This window comes from Zingiber officinale, chromosome 8A (assembly GCF_018446385.1).
Source record: "Zingiber officinale cultivar Zhangliang chromosome 8A, Zo_v1.1, whole genome shotgun sequence".
In the NCBI taxonomy this organism is placed as follows: Eukaryota; Viridiplantae; Streptophyta; class Magnoliopsida; order Zingiberales; family Zingiberaceae; genus Zingiber; species Zingiber officinale.
The window spans coordinates 45,060,950-45,074,682 of record NC_056000.1 but is presented as its reverse complement, the minus strand read 5'-3'; the positions used below and the strand labels follow the sequence as shown (position 1 = coordinate 45,074,682).

Here is a 13,733-nt window from a genome sequence, read left to right as displayed (position 1 = left end):
ACTCCTCCTCCGTGGCCATACGACGATGACTTCGACGTGGCGGCTTCATGTCTGTGGGACGACGACGACGCCACCAATCCGTTCTTCGATCTATGAATTCACCGAAGAACAATTAGAGTATTTTTTTTTTTGAAAAACAAAATAAATTATTTTTACCCCGTTAGAACTATTAATTTAATTAATTAAGAGTTTCTGCATGCATGGGAATATTTACTTCGTTAAAGTTTACTAATTTTAACGATTTTATTATTTTTTATATCTAAAAATATAATAAAAGTGTATATTAAGTAATGATCTGCTGAGGGCACAGGGCCCACGTGGCAGTCAACCCACGTGAGCGCGTGCCCTCAGCCGCGGACGCTGCAGCGCAGCAGAGCAAAATACTACCGGTTTACATATTTTAAACCGACGGCCATTAATTAACTCCGCCACTACGCTCCCATTTCGAAAATCGAAACCGTCTCCGCTTCCTGTTCCATTTGTTGTCCCCCAGATCGGCCGATGGCTTCTGCCGCGCCGCCCATCCTTCCCGTCACCGCCGCCTCAGGCAGCGTAGCAACCACGGGATCGGCGGCTGCGAAGCCAATCCCCGCCACCGCCCTCCGCCGATCTACGTCACCGCGCTCCGCCTCTTTCTTTCCCGGATCTCCTACACGGCTTGCCGTTCCCTCGCCCACTGTCGCCCCTGGTGGGAGCTCCTGGACCTCTCTGCCTTCGTCCGACCCGACTTCCTATCCGACGCCGCCTCCCGCCTGCGCAAGAACCTCGGCTACTTCCGCGTCAACTACATCGCGCTGCTCGCCGCCGCCCTTGCCATCTCCCTTCTTTCCCACCCCTTCTCCCTGCTCCTCCTCCTCGCCCTCCTCGCCGCCTGGGTTTTCCTCTACCTCTTTCGGCCTGCTGACGCCGACCCGCTCGTCCTTTTCCGACACAATTTATCCGACCAGGAGATCATCGCCGGCCTCGTCCTCCTCACTCTACTCGTTGTCTTCCTAACCTCCATCGGATCCCTCATCGTCTCTGCTCTCATGGTTGGCGCCGCCGTCGTCTGTGTCCATGTCGCTTTCCGCGTTCCCGAAGATCTCTTCCTCGACGATCAGGATTCGACTATCCCCGCTGGCGGCTTCTTGTCCTTCCTAAGTGGAGCAGCTGCTTCGTCAGGCACAGCCATCCGCATCTGATATAGATCTGAAGCTGCTGATGTTGATTCCATTGAACGGGATCTGCTCGATTGAAGCTTGGATTTGCGGCCAAGTAGAAATTAGGTATTCTTGGATCGAGGGATTCTTACGATCCCTAACCTTTATTCGGCACTGCAACATTCGATTAATCTAGGAGCATGAGCTATATCTGTTCAAATGTATGATCCTCAATACTGTTATTCTCTTAGACGTATAGATCTGCTGAACAAAGATGTTGATCTTTATTCTTCATTATGACATATAACTACGATTGACGTTTCCTTTACCTTATTGTGTTATTCAGAGTATGTTTGCTGATTGGCATGTTTCTTTAGGCTCGAGGACCATGCTCAACTGAGGTCGGATATTCGATCTTGGTTTACTATAATCTTTGTCTTTTGGTTCTTCCTTGACTTTGTCTAGAGATTGGAATTTAAAAAATTTTGCTCATCCTTTTGATTGTATCTTAATTCATGCCACTTTCTGGTGAGATGCCCTGAATTAAAATAAGTTTGGTCTTGTTCATATTTTCAACTATAATATGATATTTGCTGTAGTTGTGACATATGGTGTTGAGTTAGTATATCTACACTGATTTATTAGTTCAAACCTTGTATATGGTATGACTTACTTTTTTTGTATGTAAATTTGTAACATTTTTAATTGTAGATATCTCAGCTTATAAATTTTGCTTTCAATTAGTCGTCCCTATTGACCGTCCCATGAGCCAGTAGGAATGAAGTTGAAGTAGATCTCATAAGTGATGGCACTTGGCACAGATGTCTTCCTCATCAGGATGTGTTAGTCCTGACATATGATGTTGAGAACGGTACCCATTTAAGTGTGTTTCTTTCTTTTTTGATGGTGTAATTTTGTGGATGAAGCACGACAACAAACAAATCATTAGTACTTACTTTTTGTGCCTTCCCACATTTGAAATCCTTATAAGACTATCTTTACGACTATCATATTCTATGGATGAGATAGTGGCAAACGACTTGTACCAAATTGTAAGATATTGAAAACAATTTTATCTAAATAGGAGAAACCACTGAGCTTCCTTGGTTGATCGACATTATGAAACCTGAGCACCTGAAGGTTGAAGTGGAGTCTATTTGGATCACACCCTTTTGGATTCATGCGTTCAAAACTTTAGCTTGGTTGAAAACTCCCAATCATTTGTTGTTTTAATCATATCTTAGGCGAGTTGTCATTTTTGTCAATATTAAACTATATAAAATAATATAGCGGTTCATTAAAAATAATTCTACTTGATATATTGATTAAAAAAATTAACTTTGAAAACAGTCCTTGTTGATCATTTACATGTTCTAATTTTCTCGTCACTTTTAAGTCCTCTCTGTAAGTGTGTTTTAGTTTGAATTGGATCAGATTGTGTTATTAGGAAGTATCCAATAGTGCTAGCCCCTTAGCTGGAGTAAATTAATCTCCGGTTTAGACTTAAACTGATTGGGACGATTGTCTGATTTAATCTTAAAAAATAGTGTGGTTGGACCACACCAAAATTGGAACACAAATTCCATGAAGGCTGCCTTCTTTTTCGCTTGAATCATGTTCAAGATTCATGTTAGTCGTTGTCTGAAAGAAAACAGCTGCACATGATATAAAAAATGGTTGATTACTAGGAGACAGCACCGTATGATGTAAACAGTTTAAAGAACGGTTATAGATTAAGTAAAATACTCCCTGGCGAGATTGATCTCTGCAAATGATAATGGCATTCTACCAACTTCTAAAGGTTTGTCTACTTAGATCTCTCTATCCCACTCCAAATGGATTTAAGTCCAAAGATTAGCTCAAATAACAGAAAATTAACAACACGGGTTTCTATGTCTTTGCAGAATTCGTTTTGCCTTTGTAGTTTTGTGGATAAATGCTATATGTTCATGGCATTCAGAGTTATGAATTTCCATCGATAGTAACATTACTGTTATGCAGCCTTGATATTCTTGCTGTTGGTCTATTTTTGCTCAACAAAGTCAAATTCAGGACGAAGAAGGAAGCAAGGGAGGAAAGGAAAGGAAAAAAAGTTTGCTCTGCATGCCTAGATGACTTCAGAGGTTCAAGATCTACCAGTTCTTATCATCTAAATTTCAAGTAAGTGTTTCATACTCTATCAAAGAACAAATTCAGGACCACATAGCACAGGAAGTGGTCCTCATGTTCAGTTGAATCTATTCATTCAAGCGATAGAATCCAAATCTCTGTTGCTCACCAAGGTTACGCGTTGCTCACCAGGGTTATGCGTCGCTTCAGGTTCATACTTAGGACCATTCCCTATTCTGTCACTGTTTGGGGGTGGTCCAGATTCCCTCTCCCTGTTGTTTTCCATGTGAGACTGGGAGGCTTGCTCTGTAGTCACCATGTCAAGTAACAACCACGAAGCAGATGATCACGGCCAGTTGATAGTTTTAATAGCATGCCTTATAAAACTTTTACTGCCTCTTTTTTGGAAAATGTTTTTGTTCATGTACTTTTCAGATCAAAGAATCCTCTACGATAATATATATATATATATATATATATATATATATATATATATATATATATATATATATATATATATATATATTCTGAATGGACCGCAAGATAGCTACTGCATACTTTTCTGGTTTTGCTACCAGTTTTCAGTTTAGCTACTGCTGGTTTTCACTGTGCATTTCAATACATCTTAGGCTCCACCCATTTTGACCACAACCATTAGCTCCACTGGCTGATTTGGATGGAAAGAAACACTTGCCATTGTTGTCCTAATGACAGTGGCTTGATTTTATTATTGAGCCTGGCCTCGCCTGTCTTACATTCTTTACTATTTATGCAGGAGACGAGATCCAGAGTTTTAGGTGTTGGGGTTTGATGATTTGGAAGATAGGTTGTTCAGGGTGGAGAAGCAGGGTACGTGCATTCCTAGTTATATCCTGTCGGTCGAAAAATCGATCAAAATATGAGATAGATGGAAAGGGTTGTTGGTTTTTCATGTGCTCCAGCTTCTCCACCATGCACAACCAATCTGTATATTTTGAGTCACAGTAGCAGGTTGGCTTGAAGTTGCAGTGTGGATTTATCCTTCACCACGAGCTGCCGGTTCAAACCCTTGCTACACCGAGCCACCATTTACAGGTAAGAAATGAACAAGATTTGTATGCAAGTTTTAGAATTAGGCATCTTAATTACTCATCTCGCTCACTAGTACTTTAGGTTATTGCTGCTCTTTGACTTGGCTTTCTTAATTTGTTGGATTTAGCATACAATAGATGCTGAATCACAAGACAACTTTGAGCATTTGCTTTGTACTATTCTGTCTGAAATCGAAGATCTTGTTTGCCTCTTCGAATATTGAAGCGTGTGTTGGTGGAATCCCTTTGTTTTCCTTTAGCCGAAATGAGGATATTGTTCTATCATTTTGTGCTTAGAACTCATTTTATGTGAGTTATTTTCCTGATAAACTTTGCTGAACGTGCATGGCGTTCCATGCAAACTTGCAGGCCATTGAAACTGATAATGCTGATCCTATATAAGGACTCAAAATTAAAGATTACTTTTGTGAGTTGCAGTGGACCAACATGAAAAGAAAAGATGGAATAGTAGCTTCCCTACAGGTACTAAATGGTTTCATATATAGGGCAAAAGTAAAACAAAGGATGCTTCATTTTGATTTTTTATCAAAAGATATTCCACCCTCATGTACAATTATCAAACTATTCTCTACAGTAAGCAACTTATTCATATTATTATCTCTCTTATATATTTTGCCATCTAAATTGATGTGTTGTAGCAGTTCAAACCCTTAGTTGATATACAATTGTAGCAACTACAATTTTATAACTGCTACAGTTGATCAGTTGTCATATAGTTGTAGCAGCTATTGTTTCATAGTTGTTACAACATGATTTTTTTTTTTTAGGATTAGAATTATTCGAAGTCTTCGATAAGGATTTAAACGATATTTTTTAAGTTTAAAATCTTGACACTACGAGTTTTACCCTATAACTAATTGTAGATATTTGAATGAACTTCAATTTGATATATTATGCATTTCGTAGTTCAACCTGAGTAAAAAATTATAGCATTTCAAAATATATGATTTAAGATTCATGTTCTAGCAACTACCATTTAAAGATCTACGATGAGTTACGGGATGGAACTCATAACGACCAAGGTTAAAAAACTATCATTAAATCTTTTTTCAAAGACTTCGAATAGTTTTAGTCTTTAAAAGAAAATCATATTATAGTAGTTATGAAATCATAGTTGTTATAATTATGCAATAGCTATATGAATTATATCTATTACAATTGTGTGACAATTCAGTTGTAGCAATTACAAAGTCTTAGTTGTTATACAAGGTCGATCGATTTAGATAGGAAAAAATAGGGAAAAGATAATAATGTAAATAACCTATATTGTATAGTGGAAGGTGATTAAATAATTATACATGGAATGGGGCAGACCGATTTTTGATTAAAAAAAAAAATTAATATAGGATGTCTCACGATTTTGATAAAAGGGACGTCCTTTATATAATTCTTCTATATTTCTTTGAATGATCAATGAATATTATGAATTATGAATCCATGTCCTAGAATTTTAATAAAATATATGAGGTGATTTATATATTTGTATTAGATTTATGAGCCATTCATTAGTACGATATGTAGAAGAAATGTCCCTATGAGTTAAGGTGTAAACTCTTGTTTACTAAGGGCTTGAATATCTTACATTCATTATAACACAATGTATTGAATCAAATAATATTGATAGGTGAAATTATTTTTATATCTTTGATTGCATAATTATTATATGCAAAATATGAATAATTATCCTATAAAATGCCCTATAAACAAATATTTAGAGCGAATTTCTTAATCTTTGCGTTATTTATGCATTCTTGTTGAATCTTTAAGAATTAATTAGCAAAAAAATTATAATATTTTCATGGTAATTAATACCATCATGATTTTTATACAAAATATGTGATTAAATATTATTATTATTTTTAGTGTTCATTTTTTTTAAAAAAAGTAGTGAGTGATACTCTTAATTATGAAAAAACCAAAATTTAAATAACAAATTAATTATTCAGGCATTATTTAAATTCTATAATTGGAAGCGGATATACGAGGAGGAGAAGGAAGGGTTACCGAGGGGAATGATGTCGTCGACGGTGGCGGCGGCAGCGATCGGACGCTGGAGATCGACAATTCGACATCTACGACTCCATCAATTCCAATCACTGGTGAGTCAGTTCCTCCTCCCTTCGATCTCTTGATCAATCGGTGATCGTTTCTTTGGACTTTTATTCCGATGAAACTCAAAGGATCGCCACGAGAAGGAAGGGTTCCGCAGGGAGAGATGTCGTCGTCAACTCGTCATCGTCGACGGTGGCGGCGGTAGCGGTTTCGCGTGGATAAGGCGACGAGCGACCTCCTGATGGGCCGCGTTCTGACGTATTGGACATCGACATCTGCGACTCCATCAATTCCAATCACTGGTTAGTCAGTTCCTCATCCTCCCTTCGATCTCTTAATCAATCGGTGATCGGTGATCGTTTCGTTGGACTTTTATTTCGATGAAGCTCAAAGGATCGCCACGCGTCCTTCGATTTGAACGCTTATCCTTTTGAGCTTTGGATGTGATACAGCTGCGATTTTTAAGGTTTCCGATGGGTTGTTTTCTTTGTTTTGGTTTTTCTTACAAGTTAAGAGACGTGAAGGATTTGATTGTCTGGCTCTCTCTACTTTTGGCATGTTTTTCCCTTTGATAACATCAATCATCAATCTGGACGTCAATCATCAATCTGGACGTCAGCCGAATGGACTTCCGCATGATATGGATAGAATAAGTGAAGCTTGTATGTCAACAGTGTTTGATCTGATGGAGAGAATGAAGTAACAACCATTAAATTTGATAACATCAATCTCCACGTCAGCCGAATGGACTTCCGCATGAAACAATAAGTGAAGCTTGTATGTCAACACTGTTTGATCTGATGGATAGAATAAAATAACAACCATTAAATTAGACATTGAACGAAAGCATTTGGAGGGTCAGACTCGTCTCTTATCCACAATAGGGATATTCAAACAGTATTTCTCTAAATATCCCTAAATTCTAAATCTTCATCAAAATCTTCACCCTTGAAAGGGAGTGGAGATTGGAATATTAAAAATTACCGGGCAAAAAGTCTTGCCTAGTGATTTCTATTATTTTTGTTTTCTAAAAAAAAAATTAAAATGAGTTGGTGAGATATTTAATTATATAATTTAGGATAGGTTGGAGTGAGATATTTGATGGATGAGACCCATAAATATTTAGTTTGTAAAATATTTGATTGTGAAATTTAGGATATTTGAGAAGTGAAATATTTAATTGATGATGTGGATATGAGGATCATAAATATTTGAGAGAAATATTTATTTTTATTGTGGATGCTCTCCGAGATCATTCAAATCTTTTAATTTTTTTTTTTTTTGAACGTTGAATACTGAAAGTGGAACTAAAAGAATAAAAAATGAACTTTTGTGGATAGTAAATGAGTAAACTTGTTTTATCTCATCGTTTTTGTCGATAGTAAATGAACGTTCAAGCTTGTTTGATTGATTGAAAATTTGATAAGAATGTTTTGGATGAATATGATATATAAATTTTGTTCATGAATATTATTCACGAACAATTTGCAATCCTTATTAATGAATATTAACAAGTTGAACATATATGTGTTCAACCTTATTCATTTAATTTAATGAATTGTAATGCTGGTACATTGAACATATATGTGTATTAAACGAACATAAATAAGCTCTTACCAAACTAAATATCAAGCTTGCTCATGAATGTTTGGTTCATGTACAATCCTATCAATCAATGGGGATACAACAGCCAAGTAAAAATCTACATAAGGTAAGAGGCATCACAAAAGACTTGGCTATTTCCTTGAGTAACACAACCATTATTGAATCTTAGCACTCAAATGAGGAGTTTAGCCTTGTGGGGCAATAATTTACTTGAGAAAAATAGATGAAGCTACAAGGTGAGGTAGCTCCTCAAATTGACAGGGTATAAAACCATTTTCCACACTGGGTCTGGCACCTTCATTTTGACAAGGTGATTTTGTAGCATGTAATTTCAATTATTTTGAGTTGAACAAGAATACTAATTACAAAGTGGTATTAGTACTTGAAGGCCCTTATGCAGTTCAACAAGCATTTGTATTTGTTTGTAGACCAGTTCCTGAATTACACTTTGAAGTTTTAATTTAAAAAATTTTTAGGAAGTTTTAATTCAAGATTGCTTGGAAGATATCCTTGTATTCTAGTCAGTATAAAAAAATTTGAAGAGCAATTCAGCAGAGGTTTATAGTTTCGCATATTATTGTGTCAATTTTTTTCAACTCTTTAATATAGGAATTTCTTGAAGAATTTTTTTAGCTGATGTTGTTGCTTGCAAGAGATTATATACTGATGAACAGCAATGTTTAAATATAGTTATTACTCTTATTCATGTCTGACTAATTTAGAGTATTTGCTAGTAAGTTCCTTTATGGTTGTCATTATGAAAAGTGTGATGAATCCTTGGTTTTTGATTCTTTTTCTTGTGGCACTCATAAATATTATTAAGTGAGTAAACATTTTAAACTCACTTTATAATTGCAACCCACACAACAAATTTAGAGGGATCAGGTGTCATAATCCCGAAACACTCTCCTGATGCTACTCTTACATTGACACCTTATGAAACTGCAACCCCTTAGACATTCTCAGAAAGCGTATGGGACGACAAACAGTTTGGAAACAAGATTCAAATGGTTACCTCGAGGTATTTATCATTATCACGTTCTATAGCTATAAATCTAGTTTTGTTATTTACATCTTGTATTCTTGTTCAAATTATCATTAAAATATTGTGAATCAGTTCAGCAGACCTATCTAGCATGAGGACTCTGACTTATCTGTTAAAGGAGATGCTGAAAGCTGTGGATCTAAATGATTGTAATGTATATTTCTTGATCAATTTTTGTCCTTCGTTATGTTTTTTTAAAAAAATAGTACATTTAATAATGTACAATATTATGTTTTGTTCATAGAGCTTAAGATTTTGTGATCACCTTGTGGTTAATACTGCAATTTTCTGTTAGGCAGTTGAAGATGAAGTAATCAAAGACATTGTAGACCAGTGTCACGCAAACCAAAAAAAAAAAAAAGGAGTCGATCAATTTAATCAGGTACAGCCCCATTAAGTTTACAATATCTGAATAACAATTGTTTGGATTGCATATTAATGCTACCTATTTATAGCTCTTACTTGCAATTATGAGAGTTGAACTTTTATTTCAAGATCGACTTCTGCGCGTTGAAAGATTCTAGCTATGAAATAGTGATTCTAACCATAAATCCTCTCAAATTCAGGGTAAAGTGACTCACTAGATCCTTACTAAGGAGAAGTATTTTTTTTCCCATCTATTTTCATATTTAATTTTTAAAAATTCTCTCTATATTAATGATTAATTATATTTTTAAAATGACATGTTAATTAATTAAACACTTTAAAATCATTATCTAACCGGTCATTCTGGCCATTGATAGTTACTATTTTTTTTCATTAATTGGTTGGTTTATGAAACATCTCATATTATCCACCTCCACAATGGGCTACTACTCCTGACAATGTCAATAACCCCTTAGCATATACTCACTTTGGGTCGACTGCTTATCAAAATCCATCATTGATTGTCTGCATGATTCTTCCAAACTGGCGCAACACTCCAATGGAGTAGGCTCAAGGGTACGCTAGCAACGGGCCAACCAATGGCTCATCGGCCCAATATTTATACAAACAGGTAATTTAGTGAATCGCTGCGCATGAAAAATCCCAGTCCAGCTCTCAACAAAACAAGCTGAAAGAGAATAAGTTCTCATATATCAGTTCATATGGAAAGTTAGTTCTACGCTTTTTCCCCCCTTTCAAAGTGTCTTTTGATGTTGCAAATTTTGAAACCATGTTTTTGTTTGTTGATTTGTTGCAGCAGTAATTCTGTAGCTACAAATAATGCTAAAAAAAAGTGGAGAGAAATTAACTATATAAATTTTTGTCATAAAAAAATTAATTAAATTTAAATGCAATATGTTTTTTCATGCTAAGTAAAGGCCATACTAATTAACACGCTGACTTATATTACATTTCACATATAGAACCTTAATAGTTTTGTCTGATTTTAACTATTTGTTCTTGAGCATATTCCATACTTGTAGCAGTTTCATCTCATTGCTAAAACAAAATAACACAAACTCAGGTGGAGCATTCTTTATTGCAGGTGCCCGAACATATTGGTTGGTGAGAACCACTGCACTGAAAGGTGACCCTTTACCTTTCATCCTTCATCAGACTATTTTTAATCACTGGTCCCTAACATAATAATAATGCACACCAGCCGTGACTACTTTCCAACTGTAATCCAATGTTTCTAGCATTTTTATACGTCACTGCTTATGAAGTCGGTCTTTCTCATTCCAACTACTGTATATTGGAGTTTAGTATGATTGTGAAAGATACTAATAAACTGCCTGCCACTATCAAAAGTGGTGCCATAAACTAACAAAAGGCACTGTTGCTTCATCATATTGCTAGTTTTCTTACTTTGAAGTCCATGGTTTTGCAGCACAAATGGGATGTGATAAATCTGTGTGCCTCAGTCGGCAGGAGCCTCTAATGACAGCCCTCGCTAGAGAGGTAGCAATTTTAAGTTTAATAACTCATTTATATCACATAACTGAGCTTTTAGAAGCTTTAATTTAGTGTCAGTAGCGTAAAATTATTTCTTAAAAAACATAAATGAATTTTCATGCAACAAAACAAATCATACTTGTGGCACAGCCAAGCATGACACAGAGAAACAGAGGAGAAACCATTCCATGGTGAGCATTAATGAATTCATTTTCAATAGAACAAGTAGCACAGACAGAAGTAACAAAAATAAAAGCAAATATTGGGAGATTTCCTAAGCACGAAACGGAAGTTTACTTGCTAGTTTTGAATGTTGCAACTTGATCAAGAAGGTTAGAATTGCTGCTGCTCTCCTTGCCATGCCCACACAATGTCCTTCAGGGCTGGTCTGATTTCTTCTTTGCACATTTTCCAGTATTCCAAGGTATCACCATTTGTCTTCTTCATCTCAACCAGATGGAGTGATGGAGTGACCTCAAATATCTCTGCATCAATGACCAAAACTCCTTTCTTACCTGACTTGCTTCCTTCCATTTTCAACACCCCATGATCCTTCTTCTTTATTTTAAACTTCATGTACTTCGCCACATCCTCCAATTTCGAGATGATGCTAGAAGCCGGCTGTGCTGATATGAATCTTGCTTCACTCTTGTGGTCGGGCTTTTCAAACAGACCCGAAAGGTCGAATCCATCAGAAAGAGATATGATGTCGAACGCATTTAAGTTGCTGAGCTTCCCCATCTCCTGTCCCTTGGCAGCCATCTTGGTACCAAGGGAATTCAAAACTTCATCAGTGTTAGCTTGATCTACTTCTGGCGTTCCTTTTCCCTTTCTAGTTACTCCTCCATCAAGGGCCTTCCTGAACCAAGGATTCTCCATAATCTTTCCGGTTGAGATCCTTGTAGCAGGATTTGGGTCAAGAATGCGCGTTAGCAACCTCCTGACCTCTAAAGGGAACCAATTCGGACATCGATATTCTGATTTTCCAATTTTTCTGTACATCTCTATTAGATTTGAATCATGAAACGGAAGGTAACCAGCCATAAGAACAAACAAAATCACCCCGCAAGACCATACATCTGCCTTGGCTCCATCGTATCCTTTTCTGCTTATCACCTCAGGAGCAACATATGCCGGAGTACCACACGTGGTGTGGAGTAAGCCATCTTGTCTCTTAGACTCGGCAAGTGCACTCAACCCAAAATCTGAAATCTTCAAATTCCCGTTCTCATCGAGCAGAAGGTTTTCAGGTTTTAGATCCCGGTGATAGACGCCTCGGCTATGAGAAAAATCTATCGCACTAATCAGCTGCTGAAAATATTTCCGGGCAACATCTTCTCTGAGTTTGCCTTTAACAACTTTGTTAAACAGCTCACCACCTTTGGCATATTCCAGGACAAAGTATATCTTAGATCTGGTAGCCATGACTTCATAAAGCTCCAGGACATTTGGATGCTTCACCATTCTCATCACCGATATCTCTCGCACAATCTGATCATTAAGGCCAACCTTAAATACCTTCTCTTTGTCAATTACCTTAATAGCAACACTTTGAGAAGTTTTAACATCCCTGGCATAGTAAACCTTGGCAAAAGTTCCCTTACCTAGGAATCTCCCAATTTCATACTTCTTCATCAACACCCTCCCCTTGTTTTCTACTACTGTCATTCTATCAAGTGCCTACAAATCTATGTCCGATTGCTTGATCGATCTAGACGCCTACCAAGAGAAGAATAGCTCAACCATCGTCCCCAAGGTCGTTAACTAACACAAGAGTCTCACTAGCTCCGTCCTGCCATTGTGCATAGAGCACAGACTGGATCGCGTTATTGTCGATCCCATCCCAGGTGACCAAGGGAAGCTTAGCAGAAGCAACTTCGGCGGTGTCGATGTTAAACAAAGAATCGCTAGCGTTCAAGCACATCTTTCAGCATTCCCTGAAATTTGTCTTCCAGTTTTCAGCAGGACACTGCAAAGCTTTGCATAAGAAAATTCAGTTTTCCATCGAGTTTTAGGAAGGAAGACAGAAAGCCTGATCTAAAGCATAGCAGTTAAAGTTTAAACAAAAATTGGGGAAAATGATAGTTCTAATCCAAAAGGAAAATAACTCAATAAAAGGTCGTTAATGGTCAAAAGGTAAAGGAAAACGTAAGCCACACAATAAGATCTGGAATAATAGGTGTTGATTGAGTTGATCAACGTCGAATCTAGTCAACGAGATAGTGATATTAAGAAGAAACTCCTTCGGATCATTAGATCCCTTTAGCATTCAACAAACTACCTCTAGAAGATCTACTCCCAAAAACACAACGGCAGATATTAACGACGAACCAAATCATGTCAAAGTTACAGGGAAAAAATTATTCAGAGCGGCGATGCGAGTAAGAAGACAACGCCATGAGAGAGAGAGATCTAAATGAAGTGCCGCATTTGAAATATCTGAAATAGAACCTTAGGCAAGCAGATCGGGATGCTAAAAACCAGGAGAGGAAGTTCTTGTTCAACACTACGATGCAGAACCCCAATTTTTTCCAGCACAAAAGAAAGGAAAAAATGGGGGTCAAAAAACATAAATCACGGAAGACAAGAAGAAGAGCGCGAGGATCTAACCAAGGAGAAATCAACAAGAAGTTCTCACCTTCTTCAAGCGCAAGAAGATGGGAGTAGAGATCAAGGATGCGCCGATCGCGATCTCAAACTAGCCGACTTCGACTCCGATTATAAAGAGACCGGCAGATCGTTTGGAAGAATGGACGTCGCTTTCTCTGCTGTCGCCTCTCTTCCTTCCCTGCGATGTGTCCAGCCACGCGA

At 37.3% G+C, this 13,733-nt stretch overlaps 2 protein-coding genes, 1 long non-coding RNA gene and 1 pseudogene across 6 annotated transcripts in view; 3 read left to right on the top strand and 1 right to left on the bottom strand.

Annotated features, from left to right (window-relative positions):
* The window catches only part of LOC122010752 (ethylene-responsive transcription factor ABI4-like), an 870-nt gene extending 774 nt beyond the window's left edge, over window positions 1–96 (top strand). Inside the window, exon 1 of the mRNA XM_042567238.1 lies at window positions 1–96. This exon is cut by the window's left edge and continues 774 nt beyond it. Coding sequence (XP_042423172.1) covers window positions 1–96 — 96 coding nt within the window.
* Window positions 97–433: 337 nt separating this feature from the next.
* LOC122011522 lies at window positions 434–1,753 on the top strand (annotated as a pseudogene).
* A 2,193-nt stretch (window positions 1,754–3,946) lies between these two features.
* LOC122008757 lies at window positions 3,947–10,757 on the top strand. Of its 3 annotated transcripts, XR_006119364.1 has the most exons (8): window positions 3,954–4,322; window positions 4,688–4,801; window positions 6,286–6,438; window positions 6,520–6,693; window positions 8,953–9,017; window positions 9,114–9,195; window positions 9,341–9,423; window positions 10,513–10,757. It is a non-coding gene; the product is annotated as an uncharacterized LOC122008757 (long non-coding RNA). The 3 variants fall into 3 exon arrangements; XR_006119362.1 differs by having other exon boundaries at window positions 3,947–4,322; window positions 6,520–9,017; XR_006119363.1 differs by having other exon boundaries at window positions 3,947–4,322; window positions 6,520–9,017; window positions 9,337–9,423.
* A 337-nt stretch (window positions 10,758–11,094) lies between these two features.
* LOC122008756 (CBL-interacting protein kinase 18-like) lies at window positions 11,095–13,733 on the bottom strand. Of its 2 annotated transcripts, none has more exons than XM_042564598.1 (2): window positions 13,561–13,733; window positions 11,095–12,899 (listed from the first exon to the last, which is right to left on the bottom strand). In XM_042564598.1, exon 2 carries the CDS (start codon window positions 12,588–12,590, stop codon window positions 11,256–11,258), a length of 1,335 nt encoding a protein of 444 aa, XP_042420532.1. In that variant the 5' UTR covers window positions 12,591–12,899; window positions 13,561–13,733; the 3' UTR covers window positions 11,095–11,255. The 2 variants fall into 2 exon arrangements, with proteins under 2 accessions (XP_042420532.1, XP_042420531.1); XM_042564597.1 differs by having other exon boundaries at window positions 11,095–12,891.